This window comes from Serinus canaria, chromosome 9 (genome assembly GCF_022539315.1).
Source record: "Serinus canaria isolate serCan28SL12 chromosome 9, serCan2020, whole genome shotgun sequence".
Taxonomy (NCBI): Eukaryota; Metazoa; Chordata; class Aves; order Passeriformes; family Fringillidae; genus Serinus; species Serinus canaria.
In genome coordinates, this window is record NC_066323.1 from 8,431,122 (window position 1) to 8,444,277 (window position 13,156).

A 13,156-nucleotide genomic window follows, 5' to 3' on the forward strand; every position below is an offset into this window, starting at 1 on the left:
GGCCTGAATGAAGCCAGCAGCTCTCTGCTGATAACAGAGACACCAGTGCAGGTGGCTTGGAGCCAGGTGTCTTTATTGGCCCCTTGGGCGGCCGTCAGACGTTGTTGGGGTTGTAGCACAGCATGTTCAGCTTGATGTTCTCGTCCCAATGACGCAACAGCAGGAACAAGTGCCTGGCTGCCCCTTTGAGGCAGCCCACGTCCACCCCCTCGGGCAGGCGCTGTGCCTGCAGCCACGCATCCGCTTTGGCTGCCACCAGCTCCCACTCCTCAAAGAACCCAGCGCAGCGATGCTCCAGCCATGCCAAGGCCACTGCCGTGGCCCAGCTGGCACTCTCCAGATCCTCTGGCCCCATGTCCTGACAGCTCACACCAGCCTCAGAGGGGGCAGCCGAGTGGGGCCCGGTGTCGGACTCGGAGCCATGCCCACTGTCCGCCTGCGCCCATGCGGCTGCGCTGGGCACCTCGGAGCAAGTGCTGCGGGATGGGGGCGAGCTGGGCTGTGGGGCTATGATGGGCTCCTCACCCTCCTCAGCCCCAGGTCCTGCCTCAGGCAGGCTCCTGGCCCCTGGGGACATGGGGCTGAGGCTGGCACGGTGGGAGGCATAGGGGGAGGCGCGGCGCAGGCGGTCCAGGGGGATCTGCACCACTTCAGAGAAGTTCTCGGTGAGCTGGAACAGCCCCCGGGCTTGCTGCAGCTGCACCTGCAAGGAGGGGGCACAGATGAGTGGGGAGGGCAGGCAGGGTGCAGACCCACTGCAGCACCAATCACTGCAGGCTGCAGGAGTGTCCCTAGGGCACAGGGACAGTCTAATGCCCCTCAAAAAGCCAACCAAGATCCCCAGAGATGTTTAAGGACGCAGCAGGGCTGAGCAGGCACCTACTGAGAGCATCTTCTGCTGCTCATGCTGCCGGGCATGACCTGGGTGGCTCAGCTGGCACCCAGCAGGGCAGATCCCCCTGCTGGGATGGGGACAGGGGACAGGCAGCAGGTCCTTACCAACGGGAGGTAGTCATGGCTGGCATGGTTGTTGGAGCGCTCGCTCTCTGGGCTGAGGCACTGCGGGCGCAGCACCAGGCTGGGACCCCTGCGCCTGCTCAGGCTAAACCTGTGGGGTCACAGGCAAGATAACAGGATTGGGAAGAATTCCTGAAAGGCAGCTGGACACCAAACTGCTGTAGGGAAGGGTCTGGAGCACTAACGCCCCCACTTATGCTGCAGGGGACAAGGGACCAGCAGCTCCCAAAAAGTGGCACTGTCCCACTCTCCCCACAACATGCCATTTTTTGGTCCCTTGCATCCCCCCAACAGTGTCACCTGGAGCCTGCGATGCTTTCTGTGGATTTCTGGGAGCCCATGGAGGTGGTGGAGGGGCTGGATGGAGGCCCTGCAAGGGGGAAGAGTTAAGCACAGTGGGAACATGATGCACCCAGAGGTGTGTCCCACTGCCCAGTAGCTGGGAGGGCAGCTCAGCCCACGTACCCAGGGTACTGAGGGCACAGTGAATGCTCCAGCTGTGGCAGGGCATGGAGGGTAGCCCATCTCCCACCCTCATCCAGCCCTTGGCCCCCTCCAGCCTGGACACACCGTTTGAGTAGTTCTTTTCCCAGCCAAAGGTAGGGGAGGAGATGCTGCCTGGAGACCTGGCGATCTCGTCTCGCTCTGCAAAAGAGCAAAATCTTGTGGGGCCCTGGGCTCCAGGGACCCCTAGAGCTCACAGCTGCTCTCAGGGGCTGCTGTGCTGTCCTCCAACACCCCCCTCCCCAGTACAGCCAGATGCCTCTTTCCAGATATCCACAGCACCCTAGGCAGATCCAGCCCCTCAGCCACCAGCTGAGACGCTGGTGCAGGTCTCTGGGGAGCATAAGTTGACAGGTCTCTGGGGAGCATAAGTTGACATAAAGGTCTGAGTCAGTACCTGCAGTGCCAGGGGCCTCATCGTGCTCCTCTACTTCCTGCTGCTGCCCCTGACCCGCTGAGAAGCTCCGGTGGTGCCAGTTTCCTGCTGCAGCAGCTCGTGTCCAGCTGGCTGAGCCAGCTGCAAGGGATGATACCACCTCAACCCTTCGCCCCCTTGCTGCCCCTCTCCCTCCCACCAGGCCCTTGTCCATACCTATGCCCCACACCTCGGGGGCTGCGGGCAGGGCTGTCTGCGTGGCACCGTCCACGGGCACCAGGTGGGTGTAGAGGGAAGGCACGTTGCAGGCTTTGCTGGTTTGCACGGCTTTCAGGCGGAACCGGCGGGCAAAACCTGCCCGGAGCAAGGCGGTTAGAGCGGGGGGGATGCCGGAGCGGCACCGGGGAGACACACCGGGGAGACGCACCAGCACCCACCCTGCTCCAGCTTGGCTTCCCGCTGTGCCATGCTCTCATTGTCCCGGACCACGGAGCGCGCTGCCAGGCGATGCAGAGGCTTGTCCCAGGCTTTGGTCACCCGCCGCGTTGAGTCCTCCCTGCCCGGCCCCTCCCGGGGCTGCAGCAGTGACTCCAGCGAGGCTGTCACTTCCCAGGACACCGGCTTGCCGGCTCGCAGCGCGTGGATCACCACCTGGCAGCGCAGGGGTATGCTGGCGTCACCCAGGCTGGGCTGCCCTGGCTCGGGCACTGGCGAGGCACTGAAGAGGTAGGAGGGCTCCACCAGCATGTCCCAGTCCAGGTGGGTGGGCGAGAGGAGGTTATCTGGGCAACGGCAAAGGCTGGGCTCAGCAAGGCAGGGACACCTGGCTACATCCCACCTCCCTAGTCCCCAGAGCCAGCACGCACTTGACTCCACCGCACCAGGCTGCATTTGCCGTGGCTGGGGTCCCAGCTCATCCAGCCGCCCCTCCAGGGACTGGTTCCTCTTCTGAGACACCTTTTCCAGGGCCTGGCAGAGCCGATGGGCATCCAGCTCCCCGTGTGGCGTGGAGAAGCTGCGCCCAGCCAGGGCAGCACGTGCCAGCACCCTCTTCTGCTGCGCCAGCTCCTCCGTGCTCAGGGCCACCATCACCTGCGGTAGGGACTAGGCTGTTGGCAAGGCCAGCACTGAGCCCAGATTGCCCTGAGCTGCAATGGGCACCCGCACCTCTCCTTGGCTGTCATCAGTGCTCTGCAGACTGGCACCAGCTGCTTCCCAGAGATGCTGCCCTGGCACCATAGACATGGGAAGCACCCACACAGGAGTTTGCAAACATCCCTGGGGACTGACTCAGGCTGATGCTGGAGTTGCCAGGGATTTGTGTGTGTGCAGAAGTGAGGTTAACGAGGATACTCAGGCTGGATGATGTTACAAAGAGATGCATTCCCCAGTGCAGAGTGGTGTCCCTGCATTGAGATGCTTCCCCTAAAAGCCATATCAGGGCAGTGGCACCCATGCCACCTCTCGCCACGGCAGCAGGGAGTTGGGAGGATCATTTACTCTGCAGGGAAATCACTTACGCTTGACATTTCAGCAGCAAAGGGCACCAGCTGTGCTGCTGTGTGACAGGAATGGGTTACCTAAGCCATGCCACTGGGAAGGAGCGTGTCCTGGTGCTGGGTGACAGCTGGCCTCACCAAGCCTTGGGGCCGTCATCACCGGGGCAGCTGCCTTTCCCCACCCCAGTGACCCAGCTGGGTTTTAAACCCAGGTATGAAGCAGCAGGGATGTGGCCCATCGCTAATGAAGCGTCTGGCAGTGTTGGCTGAGGGCTGAAGGAGTCAAGCTGAAGCCCAGCCAGCCTTTCCTCTCTGGCTCAACAGATTTGTTACATGATGCCAGCCCAGCTATTTTCATTTGGTTTCTGCAGCTTTAAGGTGTCACTGAGCTGGCTCAGGGGTCTGTTAGACACTCAGCTGACTGCTGGCCAGGGACACTAAGGAACCAGCTGCTTGGTCCCCAGCTGTCCCTTTGCAGTAGGACAAAACCACCCAGGAACATCCTTATGGCATCCACTGCTGATCCTTGCTTAAAATTCAGGCTACAGCACTGTTTCCCAGCCCAGTGGGCAGATGCCTGGACACAACAGGGCAGCCAGGCTCCAGCTAAGCCATGAACAACCCCCACACCATGAGCCCCTGCACCCCCTTGGCATCCTTACCTTGGTGCCAGCTGGGGCAGAGGGCAGCGGGGCAGATTTGGTGGAGGACTCACAGAGGGACAGGCTCTTCTGGCCCTGCTGGGAGGTGACATCGGCACCAGGGGCTGAGGAGCCACCCTCGGGGGCCACATCCCGGGAACCAGTGGACTCGCTGCTGGTGGAGCTGCGGGAGAGCAGCCCCTGGCTGCGGTCAGTGCTGACAGAGCAGTGTGTCAGGACATACTGCTCCTGGATGTAGGAGGGCTGGTAAATCCGCTTCCAGATGTCTCCCCCAGAAACAGGATCAATACCTGCCCGGTGAGCACACACCCTGTTAGCCCGTGGCTCCCACGACTGCCCCCTGCCCCAGCTCTCGACCCCACTCACTCCGCTCTGACACCTCTGTACTTCCAGAAAAAATGTCCAGGGAGGCATCCCCAGTTCCTGGGTTGCTCTGGGGTGGCTGGCGGCTCTCCCCAGGACTGGGCACTTCCTGCTGGGAGAGAAAGGCTGAACCCCGGGAGCTCTGGCGAGCCCCATCCTGGCCCTAGGAGAGAGAGGACACCACCATCAGCCCCCAGCTGGGGGAGCAGCTGGTGGCACAGGGACCAGGCCACTTTCCCCAGGCCAGTGCCAGTCGTACCAGAAGGCGCCTGTCCCCGAAGCGGGCGATGCTGTAGAGGACGCAGTAGCTGACGAGGCGGTCACCGGGGTACAGGGCCGGGAGCTCGGTGGGTGAGAGCAGAGCCTCCATGCTGTCAGGGACGTACCAGTCGATGGTGATGTCACTGATGGCTGGCTCGATCGCCTTCTTCAGGGACTTGATCAGCTGGGTCGGGGAGTGGAGACAGTGTCACACACGGTAGTGTCCCCAGCACTCCCCCTGCCCTGGCCCGGGTCTTACCTTGGGCTGCAGCCTCTCGGCCGGACTCAGGAACTCGGCACGGCCCCGGCTCACCTTGGCCATGGCCTTCAGCAGCCGCCGGCACGCCCGCGGGCCCATGCCAAAGCTGAAGCACCTGCAGGAGAGCCAGGGGATGGAAAGCCATGGCTGGGCTGGGGCCGGGGGCTCCAGTGATGAGCCCTTTAGCAGGGATGGGCAGGGGGATCTGGCAGCCAGAGCGCTGCCCTGGCTCTGTGCTGGGGCACCCCAGGAAGAGCCGAGGCCATGGGCTGAGGGATGCGATGGGTGAAGGACACCCTTGGGGCAGGTGCAGGTAAGATTTGAGGCTGCACAAGGAGAAATCAGCGGGAACAGCGCAGGGGATTTAGGGAACACGGAGACCCGCTGCAGTGCCCATGCCGTACCTGACGGTGCTGGCCTGCCTGCGCACCAGCCGGAGGATCCTGCTTGCACTGCCCACTGCTGCACCGGTGAAGAGGAACAGCTGGCGAGGGTAGCCGTGGTGGAGGGGCTGAGCCAGTGCCCAGCCTAGGGCTGCCAGCAGGTTGGTGCCACCAGGGTCTGCCCGCAGCCCGCCGAGGTGCTCACAGGCACGACGCAATGTCTCCTGTCAGCACAAAGAGCCAGCCTTGCAGCAGTCCCCTGGCTCACCAGCCCCCACCCCAAGTCAAGGAGCTGGGAGAAGGACAAAGAGGGGTTAGTGGATCCCCAGGATTTGCCCATGGGACTCACATTGCTGCAGAGGCGACTGGATGGGAAGAGCGGCTTGATGTCAGCGCCGAAGCTGGCAAGGTTGAGCAGTGTTCCTGACGGGAGGCTCTTCAGGGCCACCAGCAAAGCCTCCTGAGGTGACAGCAGGGACCAGGGACAGCTGCTAAGAGCTGGCCACCCAGGGAGCACCCCCGGTCCTATGGCCGTGCCTCACCTTGACCTTGTCAAGGTCAGGGCCACTGATGGAGTCGCTGCGGTCAATGAGGAAGAGGATCTCGCGGGTGACGCTCTGCAGGGCCCCGGGGACGCCCTCCATGGCCGGGCAGAAGTTCAGCATCAGCACGGGGTTGGGGAAGATGTCTTTGTGGAAACGCTTCTGCACAAAAGCCACCTGCGAGCCAGGCAGGTCAGAGCTTTCTCCCACCCTTGGACCACAGCAAAGTCTGCCTCACCCACATCCCACCACCTCCCTTTTCCTCCTCTGGCTGGGGCAGCAGTGGCTGTGCCTGTCACCTGTCTCTCGCCACTGCTGTCCTTCCTGGCAATCCGCATGTAATCCCGACGGCTCCGGATGTGCGCCTCGTACTCGGGGTATGTCATGGTGCCATCCTCAATCACCAGGTGCGGGCTGTGGGGCTCTGGGGCACACAGGAGAGTTTCGAGTTACCCTGTGTTGCAAGGGGCTGGGGATGCTCTGGATGTTTCTGGGGTGATGCCTCAAAACCCTCCAACAGCACCATCTCCCCTCACCACAAGGGTAGAGGATGATCTCCAGGTCCCTGTCATAGCGGTGGGGCTCGGCTAGGGTGACACAGGTGGTGGTGGCAGAATTGGCCCAGGGATCGGCGTCAGCTCTCAGGGCATGTGATGGGCTCTCCAGCCCTGCAAAGAAGGGAAGGCAGCAGGTAAGTCCCCCACAAACCCTCTCCTCAGCCCCCCCACCCACGAGGCCCCACAGCAGTGGCTTGTTCCTGACAGAGCTAATGGGATTGACTGGGCCAGCAGCAAGGAGCACATCCCCACTAACCAACCAACAAACCATCTTGCCCTCCTCACCCACCCTCTCCCCAGTGCATTACATCACCCCGGGAAAGGAGGCTGCTGACCTAGAGCTGCCCAAAGGCACAGGCAGGGTGACTTTGAGGGGTCCCAGCCCCAGGGATGGAATGGAAAAAGGGATTCTTCACCTGGAGAGAGTGCAAGAGGATGCCCAGGAACAGGCCCTCACATCCTCCTAGAAGGGAGGGACCAGGGAACATGACCCACATTTTAAGGAGGTTTTACACAACCAACTGATAACACCCAAGACACATCCCCTACCTGCCAGCAAGCAGGGGCCCTTCACCAGCAGCTCGAAGGCGAACTCGTAAGGAAAAGGGTTGTAGGGTCGTCCCCGAAAGACATCCACGCTGTCCACAGGCACCACAGTGGGTGACTGGCTCCGGGCACCTGGCCCCCCAAAACAGCTTGTGGGGCTGCAAGGGGAGAGGGGGTGATGGCTCCTGCCCCCCTGGCCTGCTCGCCCAGCATTGGCATCGCCCCCCTGGGATGGCAGAGACTGAGGAAGCCATGAAAATCACCATAGGGCCAACCTGTCGTCACACAAGCTTGCCGGCTCGCTCTCGGGGTCAGCGAGGACGTGGGGTGTGAGGATGGGGGGCAGGAGGAGGCGCAGGGCCCCGTCTGGCAGCGTGGGCAGCTCCTGCACTGTGTTCAGGGTGACAGCCAGGCTCTCCGATGGGCACAATGTGCCGGTGACAATGATGAAGGTGGAGCGCTCCACATCCTCATCCAAGACAAGGTGGCCTGGGGAGGAGAGGGAGGAGGGATAGGGGAAGGTCAGTGAGGCATGTGGGGTTGTGGAGGAGGTCATTAGTGGCCCTGAAGTGACAGCAGAGCACAGGAAGGCTGTGCACATGGGGGCAGAGCCCCAGAAGAGGTGGCGGGAGGTGAAAGGAGACGTGGAGAGCTCCAGCCCCAGAGACCCCCCAGGCGCTGGGGTGGCCTGGCAGGGGCTCTCAGCCCCTCGTATTCCCCCACACTTCCCCCCTGCCCATTCTGAGCCTCCTGGCCAGCACCACCCAAGAGCTCCATCCGTGGTGAACTCGTAAGGAAAAGGGTTGTAAGGGCACTTACCGCTGGCACAGCGGCACAGGCGGCCGGGGCTGGGACTGCACTGGAGGCAGCACTCCTGCACCCGGTGCCGGTTCTGGAGCTGGAACGTCACCCGCCGGCTGCCCGCTGCTGCCTCAAAGCCAGCCACCACCTCAGACTCCTCCAGCGGGTAGATGAAGATGCCTGCAGGCAGAAGAGAGCCCCGAGGCAGATGCTGGCATGGCTGTGGCACGAACAGCCCATGGGAGCCCCTGTCTGACTCACAGCACGTGAGCAAGATACAGGAGCGACCCAGAGCGAGGATGAAATCCTCCTCTTCCTCCGTGCTGGCAATCTGTTTGCTCAGTCTCACTCTCCTCCTGCCCACAGTGTGTGACAGTGGCCCCACCTCCGCTGGCCTCCGTCTTTGCTCCCCAGACTGAGCAAGGTTTGGGGGTCGGGACACAGATGGGCTGCAGACAGGATGCTCTCCAGCACAGGGGCTTTCAGGGGGCCATGCAGTCCCTGCCACACCTGGCAGCCCTCCCTTACCTTCCACAGGCTCCTTGTGGGGGTTGGTGTACAGGAGGTGAGCGGTGATGCTCAGGGAGTATCCATTGGCACAAGCCTTCACTGTGGAGCTCTTCAGGGGCAGAGCCTCCCAGGACAAGAGGGCGTAGAGGCCTGGCATTGTCCCTCAGTGGGCAGCTGTGAGCGGAGGGAAGGCAGGCACTGGATGCCCAGGGACAGGGTCTGCTGGAAGGGGCTTCTGCCCACAAGCTATTTACATCTGCCCAGCCTGTGAGAGGGAGCAAGTCTCCAGCCCTCCCACATCCCAGGCTGCTCTTCAGCATCCACAGAACACATGGACCTGGACCCAGGTCTCTCCTTGGACTCCAGCCCACCTGCAAACCAGGTCTGGAGCCACAGGACCTCACAGAGAGGGCAACAAAACTCCAGTTCCATGCAAGCCTCAAGCCCTGGCAGACAAACAGGGACTCCTGGACAGAATGGATAATGGCCAACCACATGCAGCCCATCTCTCAGCCACCCCAGAGCCTCTCCAGGCCATCTCCTGCACTAGGAGAGGAGCATCTGCTGCTCCCAGCTCCATTCGTCCACAGAGGTTACCAGGGTAATTTGTTAAAAAAAAAAGCCAACCAGAAGGGTGAGAAGCCCACAGTGTAACTAGGACAAAGCAGCCAGCAGTGTTTGCTGGGGGTTTAATAATTAACAACAAGGTCAGTGCTGCACGGAAGAACAGCACAGAGGGAATGCACTGCAGGGTGGAGCACGACAAGTGGATGATCATCACCTTCTTTGCCCAGAAATGGATGTGTCTAGGGTCCCACCTCTTGGCAGGAAGAGAGGTGGCTGGGGATGCCTTCCAGCCATGGCACCAACCCACTCCACACCTCTCTTCCCCTTGGGAAAAACACCCAGGAGCAGCATCACAAACAATTGTCTGGAGTCAAAGCATCTCTCCAACATCAGCCCATCTTGTGCCATCAAATATTTGCGTAAAATATTCCTGTCAGCCTTAGCCTTGGCTGTGTGGATCTGTGGACAGTGTGCATGGGGTCTGCTCCACACGTGGGTCTGTGCCTCTGCTCTGCCCCAAACCCCTTTGACCCAGCAAGGCCCCCACCCCACGCCATGTGCTGGTGCTGCAGCACACAATGTGCCCAGGGCAAGGACAAAGCCAGGTACAACTGAGCCATCTGGTGCCCCCACTCCAGTGGCCTTCATCCTGGGAACAGCTCATAAGAGCTTTGGTAATGGGAGGCTCAGGGTGCCCTCGGTGTGGGGTCACAGAGTGCCTCTCACAGAGCATCCTTGAAAGTGGAGCAGGGCTACATCCTTGGAGGCAGCACCGGGACCAAATTCTCAGCTGGCATAAAACAGGGAGCCTTGGAGAAGTGCAGAAGTGCATTAGCAACGTGGCTGCATCCCAGGAAAATCAGTCCATTACAGCAGAGGAGAGCCATTTACATGCACAACTGGCATTGCAGGGTTATGCTGGCAGATCTTGGCCACCCAACCACACCCCATCATCACCAGCCCTCCACCCTCTGTGCAGGATGCTGCTTGCACTGCTGCAGCCCCCAAACTGTGCTCCCAGCCCACGAGGTGGCACAGGGTCCCTGCACAGCCTGCTGTTCCTCCACACTTGCAGTTCCACAGTTGGGAACATCAACAGTTGGTTACTGCCCTGACCACAGCACCCAGATGGGATCTGGAGACCAACCCAGCCACACTGAGCATTAAAGATGTATTTTTCCCCAGAGCTGTTTAATTTGTTCCCAAGGCACCCAGCTGAATGCTCAGCAACGTGCCCGTGTTTGCCGTGCTGCCTGCCGGCCGGGTCACTGCCAGCGTGTTTACCAGGGACTGCTGGAGAAGCCGTCCCGGCTGCGTTTTATCACTTCTCTTTACATTTACCTCACAGAGTAAACAGGCCCCATCTGGCCTTCCACACTTTGTGCTGGCTGCTCTAAGCCCCGTGCTAATGAATAAAAACCAGACCTGATGGTCCTCACCTCAGCCTCTTCATCCTCTTTCCCTGGGGCAGCAACTTGTCCCCAGAGTCCAAGGTGGCATCACCAACAGGTCCCCAGCCCTCTCCCCATCCCCAGCATCATTTCCAGTACTTTCACAGCCCTCTCTTCTTCCTCCTCTCCACCTACTGCCTGCAGGAGCTGGTTTAACCAGCAACACCTCCAATATAAAAGGGCTACAGCAGGCTGGGGGTAGCTCTCTGTGCTGGCAGCTAAAAACTGTCTCTGAAGGCAAGACGGAGCTGACTCTTGCCTGGGTCAGAATAGATCAATGTTTCTCTTCTCGCCTGTGGGCAGGCTGAGTTTTCCAGCAAGGCTGGAAAGGGAGGCAGGCGCCTGAGCCCAGCAGATCCTCCCTAGCTGCCTGGGGAGTTGCCAGAGTTTCACCTGCTGCAGCAACAGCCGTCCAAACCAGGGTTCAGCACGGTCTGGGGGAAGGAAGAGGCCAAACCCGACACAGACAAACCCAGCGGAAATTTCCATTGGTGACAGACACACAGACAGGTTCAATAGAAAGGATGGAAGGAGAGGAGCTCAACTTCTGCAAGAGTGCCTGAGTGAGGAGCCATTGCTGCCCCTGCTGCTCAGCTGCGTTACCCCCTGCTTCCCTGGCTCCCCTCCTGGCAAGTCATCCCATGGGGCACAGAGGCAGGACAGCAGGATCCATCCCAACTCTGGGAGCATGGAGAAGGCCACGGAGCCAGGAGGTGATGGTGCTGTTGCCCTATGTCCATGGGACACATCACACATCACTTTGCAAAGCCCAAAGAGGAGTGAAGGGGAAAGGAACTGCTGGATGGGGCAAAGGACTGTCTCCAGCCTGTGGTGCCCCCTGCTTTGTCTGCTGGGGAGTGGGAACAGAGAACAGAGCCCACTGCACACGGGCGTGCAAGCTGGCACTCACACCTCACTCCGACACCTCATCTAGGACCACCACCTCCAGGACCTGAGCTGCTGCTCTCACCTCCCCAGAGCCACTAAAACCCCTGGAAAAACCCATCCTTGTGTCAGGGAACAGGATTTGCTTGTCCTCAATGCACCCTAAAACAGGCATCCACCAAAAGAAAATTCTCAGCTCCATGGATTTCCCCTGACAAGGGCAAATCCTGGCAGGGCAGCCCCACAGAGGGTCCCAGTGTCTCCCACCATGGGACAGCTGTGTCGTGGGCCAGGGACTGGTTTCTGATAACCTGGAGCATGTTCCCAGCAGTTGCTGGAGCCAGCCCTGTCTGGTCCCTGCCGGATGGTGATTTCAGCACTTTTGTGGCCCTGCTGTCTCATCTCCACCTCTCACCCCTCCTATGACCCAGAGCTGCCCTGACAGCGGATGCGCAACCCTGGGACACCGAGGAATTGCGGGACACCCTCAGAGTCCCAGGCCACCATGGTCCCTACCCTGCCTGCCCCTGGCCCTGGTCCTTACCTGGAGGAGGAGGATGACACAGAGGCTGCAGGCTCCTTTCAGCACTCGCTGGGTCCCTGCCTTCTGCAGAGCCCTCTTCCCTGGGGATGGGTTTCCCTGTCGCTCTGTCTGGGTGGCTGCGGTACCCGGGGGATGAGCGGTCCTTCCCCGCCTCTCCCTGCTGCAGGCTCCCTCTCTGGCACTGGCTCCTTCACCGCCCTCGCTCCATCCCTCACTCCCTGTGCCAGCAGCAGAGCTGCTCCAAGCCCAGCCTCATTAAAGAGACACACTCCGTATAGCGGCACCCTGGGGGGGGGGGGGGGGCCGACGCTCTCACAGGGAACACTGGGGGTCTCAGGGGACAGCCAACACCCTCACAGAGTGACAGGCACCAGTCAAGAGCAGAGCCCATGGCTCTGGGCTGCTCTGTACCCACAGAATAGCAGTGTCCAGGCAAACTGGGGTACTGGTGAGACCCCTGGTGATGCTGCAGCGAGAAAAACCATGGGGTTTGTCTGACTGGGACATGTAACCACTCCCTATGTGCCCCCCAACAGATCATGAGGCAAAATAGCCCCCCATCAACCAGCTGAACTCTCCAGCACAAATCACATTGTCCACAAGTGTCACAACCAGCTTCACTAGGAAAGGTCTCAGCTGCCCTGAGACCATAACAAAATGGGTAGTGGGTAGATGCTCAATATCCACCCCAAACCCAGATGCCCTGGGGTACCACTGGGCATCAGCCTCCATGTGCTGCAGTGAAATCACAGCCCTGAGGAGCAGGAACAAGGGGGGATTCAGGGACAGCGCAGCTTTTGGGAGACAAGTGTGACAACAAGCCCCCCTGGGGAAGGTGCAGACAGTCAGGAAATCCCAGCAAAGTCAGGACATGTCTGCTGGCAGGGAGATCTCACAGCCCGGGGTGCACTGGGAATCCCTCAGCCACTGACAGCCCCACATTCCCAAGCAGGACCAGAGAAATCCATCAGATTTGGGCTAATCCCTGCCCTGCCTTTCCCAGGCAGCTCCCTCTGCTATAGATAGGACTGTGCTGCTGCAGCTCTTTTTATAGACACAGAGAGGAGTCCCCCCCACCTCCTGCACCACAGAACCCACCGCCACAGCCACACCAAACCTGGAGCCAGCCCAGGCACAATCTGGGGCAGACAATCCAGCAGCACCACAAGGGGAGCAATCCCCAGTCCTCAGCAGGTATTTTTAGATCTCACCTCTGAGCTGACCCATATGCCACTGCAGCTTCAGCTCCTTGACACGGGTTTCACAGGTGACAGCAGGAGCAATGCAGGGAAATCTCAGTGGAAGAGGCCCTTGGCTTCACATGGCAGCGCAAAGCACACTCCTCCTTCCTGACCCCTCACCCCGAGCTTTAGCCAACAATTGTCTGGCCAAGAGGCACTCTGTGCATCCCTAGGGCCCTTGCTAGAGC

The 13,156-nt window shown here is 60.5% G+C and overlaps 1 protein-coding gene across 1 annotated transcript; it reads right to left on the minus strand.

Annotated features, from left to right (window-relative positions):
- Window positions 1-94: 94 nt before the first annotated feature.
- Window positions 95-8,437, minus strand: VWA5B2 (von Willebrand factor A domain containing 5B2). Its single transcript, XM_030227382.2, has 21 exons — window positions 8,299-8,437; window positions 7,789-7,950; window positions 7,233-7,458; window positions 6,973-7,127; window positions 6,403-6,534; window positions 6,166-6,290; window positions 5,867-6,043; window positions 5,674-5,784; window positions 5,346-5,548; window positions 4,942-5,056; window positions 4,681-4,866; window positions 4,425-4,584; window positions 4,059-4,348; window positions 2,764-2,989; window positions 2,335-2,679; window positions 2,114-2,251; window positions 1,919-2,038; window positions 1,588-1,662; window positions 1,318-1,387; window positions 1,000-1,108; window positions 95-703 (listed from the first exon to the last, which is right to left on the minus strand). The coding sequence occupies exons 1-21, from the start codon at window positions 8,435-8,437 to the stop codon at window positions 95-97; spliced, it is 3,873 nt and encodes a 1,290-aa protein (XP_030083242.2).
- Between the last annotated feature and the right edge of the window lie 4,719 nt (window positions 8,438-13,156).